The 20,782-nt window shown below is 37.7% G+C and overlaps 1 protein-coding gene and 1 long non-coding RNA gene across 5 annotated transcripts; one reads left to right on the forward strand and one right to left on the reverse strand.

Annotated features, from left to right (window-relative positions):
* Positions 1-1,678: 1,678 nt before the first annotated feature.
* Positions 1,679-4,753, reverse strand: LOC130430499 (uncharacterized). 2 transcript variants are annotated; one of them, XR_008907825.1, is made up of 5 exons: positions 4,704-4,753; positions 2,608-2,689; positions 2,297-2,402; positions 2,109-2,194; positions 1,679-2,002 (listed from the first exon to the last, which is right to left on the reverse strand). It is a non-coding gene; the product is annotated as an uncharacterized LOC130430499 (long non-coding RNA). The 2 variants fall into 2 exon arrangements; XR_008907826.1 differs by lacking the exon at positions 2,608-2,689.
* Positions 4,754-6,482: 1,729 nt separating this feature from the next.
* LOC130430354 (nucleolin-like) lies at positions 6,483-19,872 on the forward strand. Of its 3 annotated transcripts, XM_056759431.1 has the most exons (22): positions 6,483-6,610; positions 7,020-7,100; positions 7,182-7,230; positions 7,644-7,770; positions 9,527-9,660; positions 9,825-9,951; positions 10,040-10,167; positions 10,285-10,411; positions 11,012-11,148; positions 11,809-11,874; positions 12,201-12,324; positions 14,811-14,941; positions 15,504-15,566; positions 15,666-15,795; positions 16,050-16,195; positions 16,297-16,426; positions 17,394-17,536; positions 17,628-17,751; positions 18,007-18,155; positions 18,236-18,362; positions 18,616-19,037; positions 19,600-19,872. In XM_056759431.1, the coding sequence occupies exons 1-22, from the start codon at positions 6,593-6,595 to the stop codon at positions 19,623-19,625; spliced, it is 2,709 nt and encodes a 902-aa protein (XP_056615409.1). In that variant the 5' UTR covers positions 6,483-6,592; the 3' UTR covers positions 19,626-19,872. The 3 variants fall into 3 exon arrangements, with proteins under 3 accessions (XP_056615409.1, XP_056615408.1, XP_056615410.1); XM_056759430.1 differs by having other exon boundaries at positions 15,504-15,795; XM_056759432.1 differs by lacking the exon at positions 15,504-15,566.
* The last annotated feature ends 910 nt before the right edge of the window (positions 19,873-20,782 follow it).

The raw sequence follows: 20,782 nt of genomic DNA on the forward strand, positions 1-20,782 counted from the left end.
GTTGGTAGGGGATCAAATATTTATTTCACTGACTGAAATGCAAATCAATTTATAACCTTTATTTCCACTGATATTTTGGTTGATTTTCAGGTTCTATCAGTTAAAATAAACCTAAACATTATAGGTCCTGCATTTATTTGTAAGCAGGCAAACTTACAAAATCAGTGTTGGGATCAAATAACTATTTCCCTCACTGTACATACATACATGCATACTGTACATATAATTTACTCGGATCACAATAATTATTGGGGAGAAGAATATTGATTGAATTTTTTATTTTTGGAATATAGCTGATGGGGAAATTACGGTTAGTAGTAGTCATAATGGCCTAATGGTTAGAGAGTTGGACTTACATTTAGTCATTTGGCAGACGCTTTTATCCAAAGCGACTTACAGTGCACTTATTACAGGGACAATCCCCCTGGAGCAACATGGAGTAAAGTGTCTTGCTCAAGGACACACTGGTGGTGGCTGCTGGGATCGAACCAGCAACCTTTTGATTACCAGTTCAGTGGTTTAACCCACTAGACCACCATCTCCTTGTGACTTGTGACCAGAAGGTTGCCGGTGCGATCCTCAGGCCCGGCGGGTAACGATTGCGGTGCCCTTGAACAAGGCACCTAACCCTACATGCTCCCCGGGCGCTGCAGTGATATCTGCCCACTGCTTCGGGTGTACGTGTGTTCATCACTTGCTGTGTGTGTGCTCACTAATCACAGGATGGGTAAAAAGCAGAGGTCACATTTCGGGTATGGGTCACCATACCTGACGAATCGGTCACTTTCACTTTCATGGTGTGAACTATTTCTCCTTAAACATGAATCGATGAATGTTCCCAATCATCATTACAGAATGCTGTTTTAAGTTCAGCAATGTTCATAAACTTGTACTATAAAATTGTCGCTGTTGAAAGAAAATTATTTGTGATAAATTGACTTAAATTTCTAAAACATTTCAGGTCACATTTAGTTTGGTTACATGTGATGTTGTGAGAATAAAATAATTTTTTGCAGAATTAAATTTTGTGTTTTACAAACTAACATACACATCTGCATGCCGGTGTTACAAAATTTTCTGTTACCCGTGATATTTTGTGACCCTAGTAGGCGCTGTTGTCCCTATCGACAGTTCTCTACGCAAAGAGCGTAAATTCGGGCGAGGATGCGCTTTGTGCTCGTGCGCAGCTTTTTAATCTTGGGCAATAACGCGCTTTGTTCTCGTGCACGTTACTGTGAGCGGGCTTTTCAGAAAGTCTGTTTGAGAGTGCTCACGTGACGTGGGTAGCTGAACACGCCGATTGAACTGTACAAAGCAGGTTCATTTAATTCGTTTGGAATTATTGTGATTTCCATGGTAATTGTTTTATAGCCAATATGTAGGTGTGTGTATGTGTAGATGTAGATATATATACACACACATATATATATATATTCACTTTTATCCTAATAATAGAACAGCAATCACGACAATTCTAAACATTGTCCATTTAAGAAACATGAACATAAATGAGCTTCGTGTTATACATACATGCATTATAGGCTATAAAATGTACATAAGAACATAATATTATAAAATTATATGTTTATAATGTACAAAGTAACCTTTTAGTCCTACAGCAGGTCACCATATATCACGATGCACGTAACTTGTAACTTGGACTTTGACTTTAAGTATATTTAAGTGTATTTTATTAAACTTTATTTTTCAAAACAGCAAAATAATTATTAAAAAAATATATATTATGGTGCATTTCAGAAGCATTTGATTATCATGTACCTTAAAATAAGTACATAAACCTACACAATCACAGTAACCACATCAATTAAGCGCAAGTCTTGCACATTACTTTATTACTTTTTTGCATGTTTGCAAAAGAAAATGCAGTAGAATTTTAATCTGGAGGCACAAACTGGCATGCAGCACAGCTGAAGTACTTCCTGGGGTCCACCATTTTAGCGCACTGTATGTGGAACCATCGGTCACACACGTCACACTGGACCTGTAGGAACAGAAGTAATAGTAATGCAACAACATTTCTAAGATAAATAACTGAAATACAATATAGCATACTATCATGACAGATGTATACTTAATACAATTTTTACCCAAGCATTTTCTTTTTTTTTGGCAGTTGTCCTTCCTTGCCCTGCATCCTTCTCCCCACAATAGTGGCAAAGCTCACTGAGGTCATCTGGTCACCAATAAAACAATACAACTTAGGAATGGGTTTCATCTGTTAATCATTGAAATAATATACGATATCGTGAAAATGACAGAAATAAACAAATAATACCTGTCTCGTTTAGGAGTGTCAACGCCACCTGTTTTCTGTATTTTTCAGCCGCAGAGGGGTCATTTGAAAATTGAAGAGGCTCTCCAGCAAGAATTTTCTCTGCATACTAATAATGAGATAATAATAATAATTATAATAAAACATAATAATATATGAGAAAGTTTAATAAATTCCAAAAAGTTAACACATTCAAAACAACCTTTATTTTCAAATGAAATCCCAAATGGCCAATCTCTGATTCATTTTTAAAAATGTGATAATAATGGCTAATAGATGATGAAAACCAGTGTCTTCAGAAATCAGCAAATTACCTTAAAACACCTGCAAAGGTTTCCTGAGCCTTTAAATGGTCTCTCAGTCAAAAGAGTGAATATGAAGAACAATAAGGTTATTCTGTGTAAAACAGGGGAAGGTAACGGATTATTTTAGGCCCGTTAAAGTGCATCGTGAAATATGGTGACCTGCTGCACCACAGTCACTGTTCTCATCACAGCTAAATGCTTTTCAGGATAAGACACAGAAGACATTAGATGTCTAAAGAGTGAATATGAAGAACAATAAGGCTATTCTGTGTAAAACAGAGGAAGGTAACGGAATATTTTAGGCCCGTTACTGTGCATCGTGATATATGGTGACCTGCTGTACCACAGTCACTGATATCATCACAGCTAAATGCTTTTCAGGATAAGACCAAGAAGGCATAAGATGTCTAAAGAGTGAATATGAAGAACAATAAGGCTATTCTGTGTAAAACAGAGGAAGGTAACGGAATATTTTAGGCCCGTTACTCTGCATCGTGATATATGGTGACCTGCTGTACCACAGTCACTGATATCATCACAGCTAAATGCTTTTCAGGATAAGACCAAGAAGGCATAAGATGTCTAAAGAGTGAATATGAAGAACAATAAGGCTATTCTGTGTAAAACAGAGGAAGGTAACGGAATATTTTAGGCCCGTTACTGTGCATCGTGATATATGGTGACCTGCTGTAGGACTAAAAGGTTACTTTGTACATTATAAACATATAATTTTATAATATTATGTTCTTATGTACATTTTATAGCCTATAATGCATGTATGTATAACACGAAGCTCATTTATGTTCATGTTTCTTAAATGGACAATGTTTAGAATTGTCGTGATTGCTGTTCTATTATTAGGATAAAAGTGAATATATATATATATGTGTGTGTATATATATCTACATCTACACATACACACACCTACATATTGGCTATAAAACAATTACCATGGAAATCACAATAATTCCAAACGAATTAAATGAACCTGCTTTGTACAGTTCAATCGGCGTGTTCAGCTACCCACGTCACGTGAGCACTCTCAAACAGACTTTCTGAAAAGCCCGCTCACAGTAACGTGCACGAGAACAAAGCGCGTTATTGCCCAAGATTAAAAAGCTGCGCACGAGCACAAAGCGCATCCTCGCCCGAATTTACGCTCTTTGCGTAGAGAACTGTCGATAGGGACAACAGCGCCTACTAGGGTCACAAAATATCACGGGTAACAGAAAATTTTGTAACACCGGCTCCCAACTGTGCAGATTCATGATGTTCCTTATGTGTGATGTTTGTTCTCAGAAATACAGCTACAACATATTCATACTTTATCTGTATGGAGAGTGGATAAATTAGATTGAAAGAGGCTGACACCCCCTCTTGTGGACAGCATTAAGAATTATGGTCATCATGGAATTTTTGGAGTTTGATCTAAATGATCTGTATCAAAGTTCGTGATATAGAGCCTATTCATCCACTTTTTTATAACAATAAACATTAAAATAAGTGAAAATTGGCCCAACTTGCATCAGGAGTAGACTTTGAACTTGAGCTAGCGCATAAAGAGAGAGCGCATTTAGGCTACGCCCACACCGGGGAAACAATCCAACCCACTTTCTATTGCGGGAAAATGCATCCTTGTCATTTCTGATTTATAACAAAAAACATAACAATGCCTAAACTGCTGTGAGACAAGGTGCACAGAAAACAAGAGAAAGTCCAGTGAGCACGTCCCTCTTAACCTAGCGGGTCTAAGATATGCGAGGCTGTCTGGTGGTTGAAGTAAACATATTTTAAAGTGCAAACACTTGTCAGTATCGCACTCGTACAGACTCTTAATCTGATGGGTAGAATTAAGTCCGTACAGAATGGTGAGCGATTTGACCAATCGGGTGAAAGGGGCGTGACAGCACCGCCCACATGTACGAATCCATATTGAGTCCGAAATCCGTTTTTTAAACGACAAACGAAAAATGAAAAATCGGGGCGAAATCTAATTTTTCGTTTGTTGAACTAAACGAAAAATGAAAATACGAGTCATCTTTCAGTTTCCATTAATTTATTTAATATAGGATATCAAATGAATAAAACGTACACGGACCACTTACCTACAGTATATTCCGTGTCCCTTGCACGTAATTCGTCATGCTGTGTCAACCATGGTAGTGCTTCGAAAAGGGAGGCGTGGAGTGAGCAGCTGGTTGCAATTCGCATCCTCACTGCTAGATTTCACTGACTGGTCCTAAAAATAAACTAAATAATAATAATAATAATAATAATTTAAAAGAATGTCTGGTCATCCTGCTGATAGTTTGAGTATTTGTCAATGTATAATAGTTGGACTTGTTAAAGTATGCACCACCAACATGAGTGACTTGATTCACACAAGTAAACATGAACTGAAACGCAAAGCTTTGTGCAGCACTGCAATAGTCAATTCAGGATTCAGGAAAAAAGTGACATATTGTGAAGTGATCAAATTAAAGCAACTGTAGAAAGACATCTACACATCTTACATTTTCTAGAATTATCCTTGCCACTTTGCCTTTCACTATTAAAGAGACAATTCATCATTTACTTACCCTCGAGTTGTATCAAATCTATTTACATGTCTTTGTGATGAACATAGAGAAAGATATTTGGAAGAGTGTCAATAACCAAACGGTTGACTGCCATAGGAAAATAAATGTGGCAGTCAATGGGGGATGGGATCTGTTTGGTTACTGACATTCCTCCAAATATCTTCCTTTGGCAGAACAAAGAAATGTATAAAGGTTTGGAACAACCTTAGAGTGAGTAAATGATGACACAATTTTCATTTTTGGGTGAACTGTCGCAGGCCATGCTTGAATTCCCTTAGATTAAGGCAAAGAACTATTTGACTATCTGTTGTAGTCAAAATATGGACTTTTAAAGACAGTGTAGTTGTGGTTAATTTGTATAACCCCTGTAACAGAGTCAGTATTTATTTGACACCCTAAATGCTGTTATGAACGACATAGTCAGAATCAGATGCAGGTAGGGACCGCTAACATATGGGGCCAGAATGCACGCTTGGGCCAAACAGACGGATAAATTGTAAACGCGAATGCATGCAATGGGAAGGCATTAGCGAGCCGGACATGTATGCATGTTACACAAGGACACGTTACATACAACCCCCTCGACAGAAATGATGAAGGGCTGATGCCTTCAAACAATCCCCCTGTCGACAGAAACGGTGGAGGACCTATGCCATCAAACACCGCCAAGGATATCAACGAGTGATATTCAAATACCATTTAGTAAAGCAGAAATTAAAATCATTATAAAAAGTCACATACACAAAATATGACAGGAATATTGGGACATATCAGAGACTGGAAGGTACCTTTACAACATACAAAAACTAGTAGGTATGAGTATGAGGCAGGGCAGGGCAGGGCAGAAATCCAACGGAACAGAGGGTAATGACACCACTAAGAATAGGACATACTGGCTTAAATCAATTATTGCACATAGAAATGCACCCTACATGGACATTGTGATCATTGTAGTACACACAAGATGTAGAACACATCTTGTATGTAGAACAAACAGCAGGAAATATGAGGAGGCTAGGAAGGAGTTGGGATATCAAATCAGCCATTAAAATATGACAATTTACATTACATTTTACATACGCTTTTATCCGAAGCATTGTACTATACATTTTTTATGTAGAACATTTATTGGTTAAGACATCTTGTAACAGTCTTGATTATGTAATTAATTATCTTAGAATTACTGGGTTGAACGAATATAACAGATCATTTTTACTAATTTATGCATCATTTTATTATCTACTTCTCATTCTCCAGTCCAGTAGGTGGCGGTAATGTGCCTTTTAATCTGGATTGTCAACCGCCAATAAAATCAAACAAGAAGTTGTATACCAGTGCTGCAGAAGCACGTGTGACTGAAGAGTTTGTCTTGCTACATGTTATTTATCTTTTTCAGCAAATAACATTGTTTACTCATGATGGAACTAGCCGAGGTATGATTTGTAGACATTTCTGACGTAATTCAGACGTTTGTTTTAAAAAGAATAATGTTGTTTTTTATTATTTGATTATAAGACCTAAAAAGAGATAATTTTGTGACGTTAGAGGTGTTCGATGGGAACTTATTCGACGTGTTGTTCTGTATTTTATGGGTTATTCATAATTGGATAACGTCTGTTTTATTAACGTTAGCCCCATGACAATTTGACTCATGTTAGAGAGCTATTTTTTTCTTAACTTAAACTTGTATTTGTTTACGAATATAATAATACGAGGGATGAGTATATAGTACAAGAAAAGCAGAAACAAAACATTGATATTTAAAACTTGCCCGACTAATGTCAGTTTTACTTCTAGGTATGATTTTCGTTATCCCAAATTAATGATCTTTAATTTCTGTAGGCACCTCAGGTGGAAAATGCTCTCCCACCTCCGAAAGAACTCAAGAAAGAGTCCGGCGAGGAGGACATCTTTGAGGAAGAGGTAAAGAGTTGCACAGATAACTTACTCGTTCATGTAACATTTACACCGATATAACAACTTTAATCGTCTCCAATTCTGCAGGCACTGCTGACAGAAGAAAACGAGGATTCTGATTATCTTAAGAACGATGGTATGGAACAGTTTCATTATTGACTTGCAGTCCATTGATATTGTAATTCATAGAAACACTAATCTATGATGATCAAGAAGGGATGTAATGCTGATGTATATGATGTCACCTTTTTGAAATGCACAATAATGGGAACACAAGAAAGGTTACTGAATGACTTATCTAATGAACATGAATCTGACCGTCTCCAGAAGTGATGATGGCTTTTTTTTGCCTGAACTGCCATGTGGGTTAAAGTACTGATTTGGGCTCCGTTTCCCAAAAGCATTGTAGCCTTAAGTTGATCTTAGAATCATTGTCATCCATGGAGCTATGAACAACTTAAGACTATGATTCTTTTGGGAAACGCAGCCCTGAAAATGTATTTGTGGTGTACAAAAAAACCTGTTAAGGTCTTTTTTTTTCTTTGTCAGTGACGGATCCTCGCACTTTGTTCATAAAGAACCTTCCCTCCTCTGTGAAACAAGATGAACTGAAAAAAGTCTTTGACCAGGCCACAGACATTGAAATACCAGTAGACAATGAAGGTTCTACCAAAGGGTAAGAAACAACCACAATGTTGTGTCATTAGGTTCTAATAACTTGTAATAGATGTTACTTTTTTCGGGCTGAGGAACAGATTTGCGTACATTTTTGCAACGGAAGGTATCGCTGAAAAAGTGTTGCCTGAGGTTCAAGGGTCTGATGTTAAAGGACGCTCCATCATTATAAATTATTACACAAGAGGAAAGAGTTAGCAGGGCGGAAAAGATTTATGTCTGCTGTATAACGGTCCTTCCATGGGAAAAGAAAGGTAATGTTTTGCAGATTGATGCGTGGGTGGCAATTAAAATTGCGGCTTATATCAGTTTGCTAGATAGCCATATTCCAAAACATTAAAAAAATTATATCAGGTCTCCAGACTGCGACCAAATTGCATTTTGCGACCAGTTTTAAGGACAACGTACTTTTCAACAAGTATTTGCCCATGTACTCAACTCAACTCAACTTTACAATTTTCATTGTTACAAAGCAGCTGTACATGAGACACATTGAATACAAGAAAAACAACTAAAGCCATATACCTGTAAAAACAAGAAAAAGGTGAAAACAACAAAAGACAGACATACAAATGCTCCACACACACAATATGCATGCATACATACTTACATACATTGACATAGACGCACACACGCAAACACACTTGCACAGTGAAAGCACTGAGATATTTGAGATAAAGGAGAGAGAACCACAGGTCAAATATTAGATGGACTATAAATACTTATATGCGATATTAATTATATCTAAATTCTAAACAACCTGCACAGTTGTTATTTCACGTGGTAAGACGAGTAGATCTTGTAGGCTGGCTGTGTTTGTGATTTAGTTAAATAAGCAGGTCGGGCAGTACTGATGTCTCGCAGTTCAGGTCATCATAGTCATTGACAAGTTTACGCTTCACTGTTTGCTTTCACTTTCTTCGTCTGTCAAGTCTTGCGTGCGCACACGCGTTTTGCAGCTTCCAAATCATACTGGAACATAGTAAACGTTAATAGACGAGCTCGACAAATGCGCAGAATGTCATACAGTGGACTCGGCTGTCAACATTTTATCTTGCTGTAAGCGTACGGGATGTGCGGACGACCGCGGAACCTGATGATGAAAATTGCGTCATGCGGGGCAATCACGATGCCAGCCCAACATCGTGATGGCTGTCAGCCACATTGTCTATCGGCCCAACCCTAGAACACAATATATTAATATACAGTATGACTCACTTCTTAGCTTCGCTGATCGGAAACAGCGCTGGTTTCTTTTGACTTACTTTTTTGCATATCGTTTTATGCAACAGCTCAAGTTAGCGGATAAATAAACATTGGCATTTAAAAACGTTTGTGCTGCGGCTTTGTAATAAGTTTCGGGGTGACACGCCTGCAGTCACACTTCTAGTTTGCTGTGTTTTAATGCCGATTGTGAAGGAAAATATGACGTTTTGTAAACAATTTGGAGACCAAGATTGTGTCTTGATTCCCATTCTTTCTCTACCGCATATGTGAGATAAGCACACGTGACACGCTGGCGCAGAGTAGGTAGCTTTCTTGAGGGCTGAACAAATAGAATTAAACATATCGTAAAATATCCCCGTCTCTTTATGATGCGAATCGTAACCTTTTTGCATCTCGAAATATTGTAACACAAAGTATCGTTTCACCCCTACTAGTTATTAAGACACAGTCTTATCTTGGTGGCTTAGTTCACGCAACTACATCTGGTATATGTTTTTAAGTCATTGGCTAAAATAATATTTTGCTTGTAGGGAATTTGGCTACGTTGAATTAGCTTCAGAGGAAGATCTAAAGAAAGATTTGGAGCTGAATGACAAGAAGTTAAGGGGCCAACCACTAATACTTGACCGAGCCAGTGACAAAGAAAATGTCCAGGAAATCCAAGGTAAATTTGGTTGCAATCATACATGGCATCATACATACCATGTCCAGAACTAAAAGCTTAATTGTTTGCTTCTCAGGGATCAAGAATACTGATCAGTAAATATTTGTATGCAGTGCATGAAAACGTTAAGGTTGCAGCTGTTCATGTCTATTTTTTTTCATTAGAGCGATGTGCACGTACTTTGTTCATAAAAAACCTTCCACACTCAACAAAGCAAGATGATCTGAAGGAAATCTTTCAAGAAGCCATTGATATCAGACTACCATTTGGTAAAAATGGTTTGGCTAGAGGGTATGACAAACAAACACAACTTAACAGTATTTATATTTATATACAAGTGTGTGTTGAATGATGTTTGTTTTTTGGGGGGGTATGACAGAATTGCTTACATTGAGTTTGCGACTGAAGCTATTGCTGACAAGGTGTTTGAGGAGGCACAAGGGTCAGATGTTAAAGGAAACTCCATCGTCATTGATTATATGGGAAAAAAGAGTACCACTCTGCCAGGTCAGTTACTTTACAATCTTGTCAACGCCCAAGTTTGAAGTTATGGTCTACAGTTTACAGTTGTTTTTTTATGACTTCCTCTGCATTAACACTTACTCTTTGTTTTCTTCGTTTTAGATATTAATACAACAAGCAGACTACTTATAAATAATCTGTCATTTAGTGTGACTGAAGACTCTCTTCGGGGTATGTTTGAGAAGGCTGTGGCTGTCAATATTCCATACAAAAATGACCGTCCGCAAGGGTGAGTTCTAGGGCAATCAATTTTATTTGGGCTATTCTCATGAAATATTGTTTAAAACGAAAATTTGTTGATTCAAGTTTTTTTAAGTATCTTAGAAACCAAGTCTGCATGTTGCATACTGTGAAACAACCGAAACATTGTTTGAGAATTAAACGTTCAATAAAGATGTTGATAAATATGCCTTCCCGCCTTTGATACATTCCTTGGGCAGTTGCAATACTGCACCCAAGCAAACTCCAGTGCTTCAGTATTTTACTTTCTCCAAAGAACAGAGAGGGGGGTAAATAAAATTAGACTGTATACAAGGAAATAATTCGCTTCCAATCACCAACTCAAGAATGAAGAGGCTTCCTGAGGAGTCATGAGATAAATACACCTCCTTTGTCCCAGTTAAACCACAGTCCATCTGCTTTGTTCAGTTTGAGCTCAAATGTCCCTGGGTACCTCCAGTATTTATTGAATTTGAATAAATTTACTAATTACTGCAAGTACATTTAGAATAAACCTCTTTCGGAACCATATTGCATTATAAATAAATAGGTTTGTGGAATGATGCATGTAATTTTGTGTTATGGGACTTGAAGTTGTCGTATGTTTTAGGTATGCCTTTGTGGAGTTTGAGTGTGTAGAGGATGCCAAAGAGGCAATGAAGACCTGGAACTTCAAAGACTTGGATGGCAGAATGGTCAGACTAACATACATGACAAAAAAGAAAGAGGATAAGAAACGGGACTCAGGTTAGTGCATTTAGCTATGCCTACTTCTGTTTATTGACCTTTCTATTGTATATATACTAAAGTAAGGATGGTTCACATGTAAAGGATCAGCCTGCCATTGATGTATAGCTGTATTGTGGCTGAATGTTTTTAAGATATATGATTGCAGTTTCTACCAATTTCATATTATTATTGAGTACCTATACAATTGTTTTGCATACTTCGTATCATCAAAGAGTATTTAGTTTGATAAAATTTCTAAATGACAGTTACAGCAGTATGATTAGTTCTGGAAATAGACCAGTGTCTGAAGGCGTGCAGGGGTGGCTGAACTACAGCACGAGCACACAAAACATCATCGCATTGATTCACTAAACGTTTGTTTTGTGTACATTATGCACGTACACGGCAAGTGCCAACAAAACATCGGCATATGACTTGATTTGACTTACCGCCTGCAGTTCATGTCCGGCATCTTTCAGCGCTGGGACCAAGCACGAAACTGGACTCAATGTTAGGAAAAAAAAGTAAACTGGAGAAGCCAGCATGTGTAACTGTGTAAAGAAGTCTGAATGCATGAAATAGCACATTACCTCTGCTTTAAAGTTCAGATTAATTCCTCCATTTCTAAATCAAACTTTGATGTTGTACCTTTATTTTCTGAATCTCCTGTAACTCAAGAAAAAAGAAAAATGAACACAAAAGACAAAGAAACAAGCCCAGCCAAGAAGGCAAAAAGTGATGAAGGTAAGACTTGCAGTCCATCTGTTGTAAATTCAGAGAAAAGCTAAACTAGCGGCACATTTCCACCGAAAAAAATACCACATGGTATGGCGTGGTACAGCTCACTTTTGGGGGGGGGGTTTCTATTGGGTACAGAACCTAGTACCTGGTACTTTTTAGTACCACCTCGGATGAGGTTCCAAGTGTACTCTACCGAAAACAAATGTGCAGTGGAAAAGTGCTATATGATGATTAACAAGAGACATGATACTGATGTATGTGATGTCACCCTTTTGAATCTGTTTACACAAAAAGATATTAGCAAACACTTTTTTTTGTTGAATTTTCAGAATTCATTCTCTTGGTTGGCAAGTTAAACTGGACGAAGGATGTCCATGAAATTAAATCTGCAATCTCCCATTTCTTCTCAAATGAAGGCCTTAAAATTCAGAAAGTGTGTCTTTGCACCAACAAGTAAGTTAATCAGAATAGCCAAAGAACACAGAAAATAATTTCACATCAAAACTGCAGTGCATCTTACTATTGTGGATAGTAAATGTTTTATTTTAAACTGGGTTATGTGTTAAAGTCTGTGGTTAAATCTAGGACTGTAATGAGCACATTTTGGTTCACTGTGTGCAGGGTTCATGGCATGGCACCAGAAATACTAAAGTACACTAGATTTTCTTTTAACCGAATAATCATAATAACAACAACAATTTAACGGTATAAACTTTATACCCTGGCTTCACGTTTCTCTTCAGAAGACAAATTTAGGTTTATAATATTTAGAAAAAATGAAAGCCGTTAGTTATTTAATTGTTAGATTTTTTTATTAAATCTAAAGGAAGTAAGAATAGCTATGTCATATAAGGCAAAGTGATGCGTCATGGGATGTGAGCAGCACGTAGGAAGAGCATTTGTGCTGCCTGCTTGACTATATAACAATAACAAATCGCATTACATTGTTTTAAGTGTATTTATGAGCAGAACCTCATTTATATATTTATATATCAATAAATAAGTTAATATTGTGTTATTTTAGACAATATTGTCTTGTTTGGTAAGTTTTGTCAACAAATTTATACAGATAAAGAAAAACTGTTTGTTTTAAACGTGCTGGACTTCTGAATCGAATTAATTGGTTTCTAAATTTGTGCAATTTTATAAAATAATTATTTCATATTTTCATTTTAATAAGTATAGTTTACCCCCCCAAAAATCACCATAATGTTATTAATTTAAAGTGTTATCAGTGTTCGAATGCGGCCCTAATAAGCATATAATATGATGTCTAAATGTAAACTTATTTGTTTCTCCTTTATAATGAATATTTATTCGGCGCAGGCGTGATTGACAGCATGATGAGATCATTTTACCCTATTGAACATAATGGAACCATGAAACATGCTGTGTATTTGTGGCTTAGAGGTGACGTATGAAAACCCCACTTTTTCTGTGTTTAAGTGCTATAATCGGGTCCCCGGTGCATCTAGCAACCCAGAAAACGTGAAGAATAAGAACCAAGTATGTTTGTATTGGATTGCCTTTCCCTCCAAGCATGTGAGAAATCAAGCCGTTCAGATTTAGCTCCGGTTGTGATGTTCAAAGAGGATTTTCGTATAATGCTACTGCCCCTTATTCTTCAAAGTTCCACCCAGCGCGCCGCCATTGTCGTTTTCAAAAGCAACAGCGCTGTATGTGACTCCATTGTAAAAGTTTGAGGACAACATGCAGTGTAGTCTCTGCACAGAGTCCAATCCTAGGAAGAGACATGGGTGGATTTATTTTATTTTTAGAGGAAATCCATCAGAAACCATAAGGAAAAACCTGCTTGTTTGCGCAAACCACTTCAAGCCAGAGTGCTTTTTCAACCTTGGACAGTACAAGCAGGATTGGCTTCAAAAATGTTCCTCAAAAGTGATCGAGGCCGACTGAGCGAGAAAAAACTGCCTATGTAAGTAATATTTATCAACAGTTGGAACTGACGTAAATGTACCGTATATGTTGGAGGATAATGTTAGGATATGATTGCGAAGAGAGTCACTCACACGCTAAATAAAACATTCAAAACTAGTGTTAAACTTACTTACGCAGATGGACACTTGGACTTTAACTGTATGAATGTTGATATATATTATGTGCGTTAAGCGTTAAGCTGCGGCAAGCAGTTTTTTTTGAATTCAGGAAATATAATTTGGCTAAACCATTGCCATGGCAGTACTACACGTGTGTTGACAATCTCGACGGATTCGCTTTATCTCATTATTATTTAAAGAGACATGCACCAAAACGGGTTGCTGTGAGCAGAGCTGTTTTTGACGAGGCAAGAAGGGTTTTGTTTACACACCCAGTGAGTGTTTTTAAGAAAAATATGTTCCAGACATTTCATGAAGACCCTAATATATCATACCAGCTTGTTGAAAGTGCTCATCTGAGGAAACCTTTATGGGCGTTTAGTTTACTTCAAAATTGTCCCCATTCACTTTCCACAATAATTATTATACCTTATTAAAGGAGCAGTTCATTTTGAAGTGAACTACTCCTTTAATAATAAAAAATGTGTCTTGAGTCTCAAATTAAAAATCGCTTTTATCCATAAATCCTTTAAATGCGATTTTGTGGTTTGGCGAAAATTCTGACAACAGCGTATTTTTGAAAGACGTGACCTTTTTAAAGTGCATTAGACATCACTTATATACATTCAAGGTGAATTTGTTATTTTGAAGCTGCTGCTGTACTGTCACCACATAATTGAGCTTGAGCAACAGTCGCTGCATGCTTCTTTTGTTTCTGTAATGAAAGCTCTGACCTGCTAACAGTGGTACTGGGAAAAATGGTGCAACGGCCGGGACCCTCGGTACTCCATGGTAGTTTTGCATATCAAGGGAGGTTTTGCGGTTTGTTCGGTTTGAATATCGTTACAACCATTGTTAAAAAAAAAAACTCTGTTTTTCTAGGAGATTTGGCTATGTTAACTTTGCATCAGAGAATGAGCTACAGAAAGCTTTGGAGCTTGATGGCAAGAATGTAATGGGCCAACCAGTGAAACTTGACAGAGCCAGTAAAGAAGACATGGTAGGAAACAAAGGTAATTGACAAACACATCTGCCACAAACATGAATCTTACCATGACCAGAAATGATAACAGCTTGTAAACCTCCTTTCAAGATAGTCAAGTACTGATATGGAAATATTTTATGCTGTGTATTAAAGTGTTACGGTCAATGTGGGATCTAACTTTTTCGATTGCTTTTTCAGCATTAATGGTGCAGTTTGTAAGAATTTTGCAGTAAAATATCCCAAAACCACTAGGCTAGTGTTATATATTTTGTTCAGCGGAGTACTTGCAATATCTCAAATGTTTCCAACTTCTTGTAAATCGTGAGAAATTAACCATTCTAAACAGTGATACGGGGCTGTGCAGTTGCCTGTCAGTGGCGTCATGTCCACGTTACCCTTTGTTACTGCATTTACTGACGTATAAACCGCATGACAGCTGTCGTGGACAAAAGCGGAAAAAGTGTCTAGCAAGCCACTAGCTTTTTTCGAGCAGTCACTTATTTATGGACCACAATTATTTGTAACGTTTATAAAACTTTACCTCCTCTGCTATCATGATTTCTCGTTCGGGTCTGATTGATGGCCATTAGCCATGGAGTTGGAGACAACAGATCCCATAATTCCACGCTCCTTCACAGCGTCATCAAGCTACGGTATTGTTGTTGTTTTGATCGTGCGCCCCCTAGCTGCGTTTTTTTTTACAAACTGCACCTTTGAAACTAACTGCTCGCTTTCATTTTCTCTCTTCTTAGCTGCTAATTTAGCAAATAAAATTCTTGTTGTGAGCAACCTGTCATATAGTGTGACTGTAAACACTCTCCGGCCCATGTTTGAGAAGGCAGTGGCCATCAGAATACCACAAAAATATGGGAGGCTGCGGGGGTAAGTACTGGGGCAGGTGAAAATTCCTTTGTCGGCACTTATATGGCATGTATCATGAAACTTGGTTATGAAATTTGTTTTGAGCGATTCATAATTTCACGATATGCTGAGGATTACCATTGAAACATTATTTTATATATTTAAAAAAAAAAAGCTTTTTAGATTTGATCTTTCTGAAGAAGCAGATGCTGACTCTGGTTTTAATGGCTCTATGTATTACAGTGACTCTGTATTAAAACTAGAGCTTTTTTTAGATTTGCATTTGTACAGTTTGAGAGTGTGGAAGATGCCAAGGAAGCGCTGGAGAATTGCAACAACATGGAGATTGAGGGCAGAATTGTCCACATAGAGATCAGCAAAAGCAAGGAAGAAAGAGTTGGAGGAGGAATGGGAAACTTTGGTTTGTATATTCAACTTGCTCAATGATTTATAAGCGTTTCTATCCTTAGCTTTTGACAACCTCTTCAGCATTAACACTCAACTGCTTGCTTTCCGTTTTAGCTGCTGTTCAGTCAAGCAAAACTCTTCTTGTCAACAATTTGTCATTGAGTGCCACCAAAGACTCTCTCTTGTGTGTGTTTGAGAAGGCGGTGGGCATCAGAATATCACGAAAAAAAGGCAAATCGATCGGGTGAGTACGGAGGCTGAGTATTTTCCTCTGATGGCATTTCTGATAGATTATAAAATACTATTTGGTCTAAATTGTTCTTAGTTTCATAGATTTTCTGCATAATTTGGCCGAAGATGCGCCATGTGATGTCTTCACATCGCACATTCTGTCAAAACCTGCTCCAAAATTTACATTTATGTATTTGGCAGGCCCGTTTTATCCAAATGACTTACATTGCATTGTATTATACATTTGTTTCTGACTATGTGCAATCCCTGTGATCAAACCCATGACCTTGCCATTGTTTGTGCCATGCTTTAAACACTGATATACAGGAAATCTAATTTTAGCAAAGATACTCTTATTAAAGAGAGATAGAAGGGAACTTAAACTTGGCAAAAACATTACCGCTAACAGCATCCACTGACATCCATTAAAAAATAACCTCTGGTTTCCTTTTCTGCGTTCCGTTGAAGTCAAGACGTAAGCATTATCTGTTGCAGGCTTTCCATATAGTTGAATCGAAAAAAATGTCGGTGAGGCTCACTTGACTCAAGTTCTTAAACGGTTTGCCTGTGAACAACACAAAGCCCAGTTGCTCTTGGGTGGGCCTTGGCAACTTGGTCATTATGAATCTGTTGCAAGCCTTTTGATAAAAGGAAATTAAATGAAGAACCCTGCTTGTCATTTCAAGTAGTATTTTTAACTATTCAAATTAAGCAATACAATTTTTTCAAAGTCATTGCAAAATCTAGCATTTTTACCTGCTGAAATCAAAGAAAATGCTGTGGATTGGTTGTACACAGTTACATGGAAAAGTCGCCTTTGAATGCAACATCCATTTTAAAAGTTGAGAATTGTTATACTTAAATTATGTAACATGAAAAAATATTTGCTCACTGTAAAATCTTCAACTGATCCTGTTACTATAACTGAAACAGCTGGGTATTTTGTTTTTGGTGGCTTTATGTAATGAGTCTTATTTCAGATTTGGATTTGTGGAGTTCGAGAGTGTGGAGAATGCAGAGGAAGCGCTGAAGACCTGCAACAACGCTGTGATTGAGGGCCGAAATATCAGACTAGAGTTCTGTCAAAGCAGGGAAGATAAAGAAGCCAGAATAGGAAACTCAGGTGTGTATTTTCAACATTCTGTTGCGTGTTTCTATCCTTATTTATTGACCACTTCCTCAGCAATAATGTTAACTGCCTGCTTCTTTTTTAGCTGCTTTTTCATCATCCAAAGCTGTAAAAAAAGTGCCATTCAGTTCGACCAAAGACTCTACCCAGAGTGTGCTTGAGAAGTCAGTGAGCGTCAAAATACCACTTAATATTGGTAATCAGAAGGGGTGAGTAGGGCTATAAAATTTCCTCTTAGTTTGTTGTAAATTTATTTATTTAGCAACGATTCATAATATCATGATATGCAGCAGTCAGTTGGGCTTTTAACGTGTTTGCAGCAACCCTGAGAACATGGCTAACCATAGGAAATTTTACAGAGATCTATTTTGCCCTACTTTTGAATACGTCATTTAAGTCTCAGGTGTCCAAAGAATGTTTGTGAATGTGAAGTTTCAGCTCAAAATGGTTGTCTTGGCTTGCAGATGTGCATTTATGGAGTTTACCAGTGTGGAGGATGCCATAGAGGCACTAAAGACTGTGAACAAGGCCGAGATTGAGGCCAGAAGTGTCACACAGTGTCACACAGTGTTCAGTCAGAGCAAGAAGATGGAGGGAGAAAGATGGAGCTATAGTTCGTATTTTTGACTTTCTCAGCTTTTCATTAGTCATTTCTTTGCTCGTCATTGCTAATTTTATTGTGTCTGCTCATAGGACCCTTAAAAACCCTGTTTGTCAGAGGCCTGTCAGATGATACTAATGATGAGACACTGAAAAATGCGTTTGATGGAGCCGTCAACGCCAAAATCATCACAGATCGAGAGACAGGATCCTCAAAAGGGTATCTGCCTTTAGTGTTTTGTTTTTCAACTGTTTTGCTTCTCATGAGCTGCTCACTTTTAACACTAGGAAACACTATCTGTGTATATCTCCTAGTCAAGCTCTTAATGACAGGAATAATCATGAGTGACAAAGGTATTTGATACGGTCTGTGTATAATCTCTTCACTCAAGTAATTCATTTAAATGTGATGTTTGGTCACGAGGTGTGCAAACAGAGAATGTTACCCTACTGACTGAATGCTGTTTTTCTAGGTTTGGTTACGTAAACTTTGACACCGAAGAAGACTGCAAAGCTGCAAGAGAAACAATGGACGACTGTGAGATCAATGGGAAAAAAGTGTCTGTGGACTATGCCCAGCCAAAATGTGAGGGAGGTCGAGGCAGAGGTGGTTCCTTTGGCCGAGGAAGGGGTGGATTTGTTGACCGAGGCAGAGGAAGGGGTGGTTTTGATGGCAGAGGAAGGGGTGGTTTTGATGGCCGAGGCAGAGGAAGGGGTGGTTTTGATGGCCGAGGCAGAAGAAGGGGTGGTTTTGATGGCAGAGGAAGGGGTGGTTTTGATGGCCGCGGCGGAAGAAGGGGAGGTTCTGATGGCCGAGACGGAGGAAGGGGAGGTTTTGGTGGCCGTGGAGGTGAAAGAGGCGGTGGCTTCAGGGGAAGGTCAAGAGGAAGAAGAGGTAGGTGTTCACCAAAATGTTGGTTGTTTGAAACAGTCTAATATTTAAACTATTTAATAGATTGCAACTGATGATTCTACTGATTTTGGCAAATTTAATGCTTGGTATTTTATGCATACAGAATGCGTGTACTTTGTAGGGATAGCTCCAAAATCTTAGCATGCATGAATCATGATTCAATTGATCCACAAATATATTTTTTAAATGTTAGTAGGCAAAATTACATTATGCTATTGGATCAAAAACGGAGGTATCAACTGGACCGGTTAGTGAACACATACCTCATGGGCAACAATAGCAGAGTATACACAAATAATGGAGAAAGAAAAACATCCAACCCAATTGTCCTAACCGGCAAGAAAAAAAAAATCAGGACCGCCTTTGTCTGCAGTGTCCTGAAGTGACTGCCATTTATGACCGTTAACATCTACTTGTAAAATATTCACATTTAATATAACATACTTTCCACATTACCATGCATACTATATGCTGCGGAAGTGTGGTTACAGTTTTTAATATCTGCTTTCTCTGTTCCTAATTTAAACTATCATTTGTTTTACAGGTGGACGACAAGGATCTGGGAACTAATTACTTGTTAGTGACCGTGTACAGCTTAAGATGTCCTTTATTATATAATTAATTAAAACCAGTTCGGCATGTTTTAATTGAATTAGATGTATGGATGGCGAATACGTACAGCAGAGGCGAGTCATCAGAGGACAAATCTCTCGCCAGTTCTAATCAAAAGCTGTTAACCAATAAGTAAAAAGTACTTTGTTATTTAAGTACTTTTTATATTTTCCAGAAAAAATAAATGTTCATTGTTTTAAAGACCCCCCTGTGGTGAATATCCAGTTTTTAATGTTTATTTCTATATGTCTGTGGTCTTCTTATAACTGTGTTAACTATGGAAGACCCTTTTGGCAAATATTTCTTTAGACATAACGTGTACAGACGACATAACGCGTGGACGTGTTATTGCACCTGAAGACGTAATTTTGTGTACAGATGTTGGACACCTGGACAGGTAATTGTGTGTAGACGCGAGACCCAAGACTACAGTTGTCCAAATAAGTCACATCAAGCATAGTAGCCCTTACCATTTTTATTTTAGCAAAGCTTTCCTTGTTTAGTCTTCATGATTATTTAAATCAAGAATTTGCTCTTAGTGCCCGTTTTAATTATACCACATTGCCTTACAACATGGTCATTTTTAATACATTTTGATATTCAGAAAAATCCGTCAAACATATAGCATATAAGACACGCTCATTATAATGAATTTGAAAACCAGGAAGACGCAATAGGTAAGGAATTAAAAAGAGAAGAAAACACTGGACATTTTTTTATTATTGTATTCTCTTTGTGAATTAGGACTTTGAGAACGCTGGTATTTCATATTTGTATGCGCTAAACTTGGCTCCAAATGTATCGGATTTCATTAGAAACTAGCAAAGAACCCAAACAAAATGTATTGGATTTCTACAACAGAACAGGCACAGAATGAACATTTATATCAGATTTAGTTCCTGCACAGCCAAATCAAACACATGCTCGGAACGAGAGACATGTAGAGAATCAAACACCGCTGAACAGTCAACCTAGGAAGCAATTGGTGAAACATATGTACAGCACAAATGTAAAGAGTAACCGCACAAACCATCTAAAGAAACTACAACATTCGCAAGAGCAAATCAGGATAAGAGCACAATATCAAGAATGATTTGAAACGGGTGTGATCTCCA

Source organism: Triplophysa dalaica, chromosome 10 (assembly GCF_015846415.1).
Source record: "Triplophysa dalaica isolate WHDGS20190420 chromosome 10, ASM1584641v1, whole genome shotgun sequence".
Taxonomy (NCBI): domain Eukaryota; kingdom Metazoa; phylum Chordata; class Actinopteri; order Cypriniformes; family Nemacheilidae; genus Triplophysa; species Triplophysa dalaica.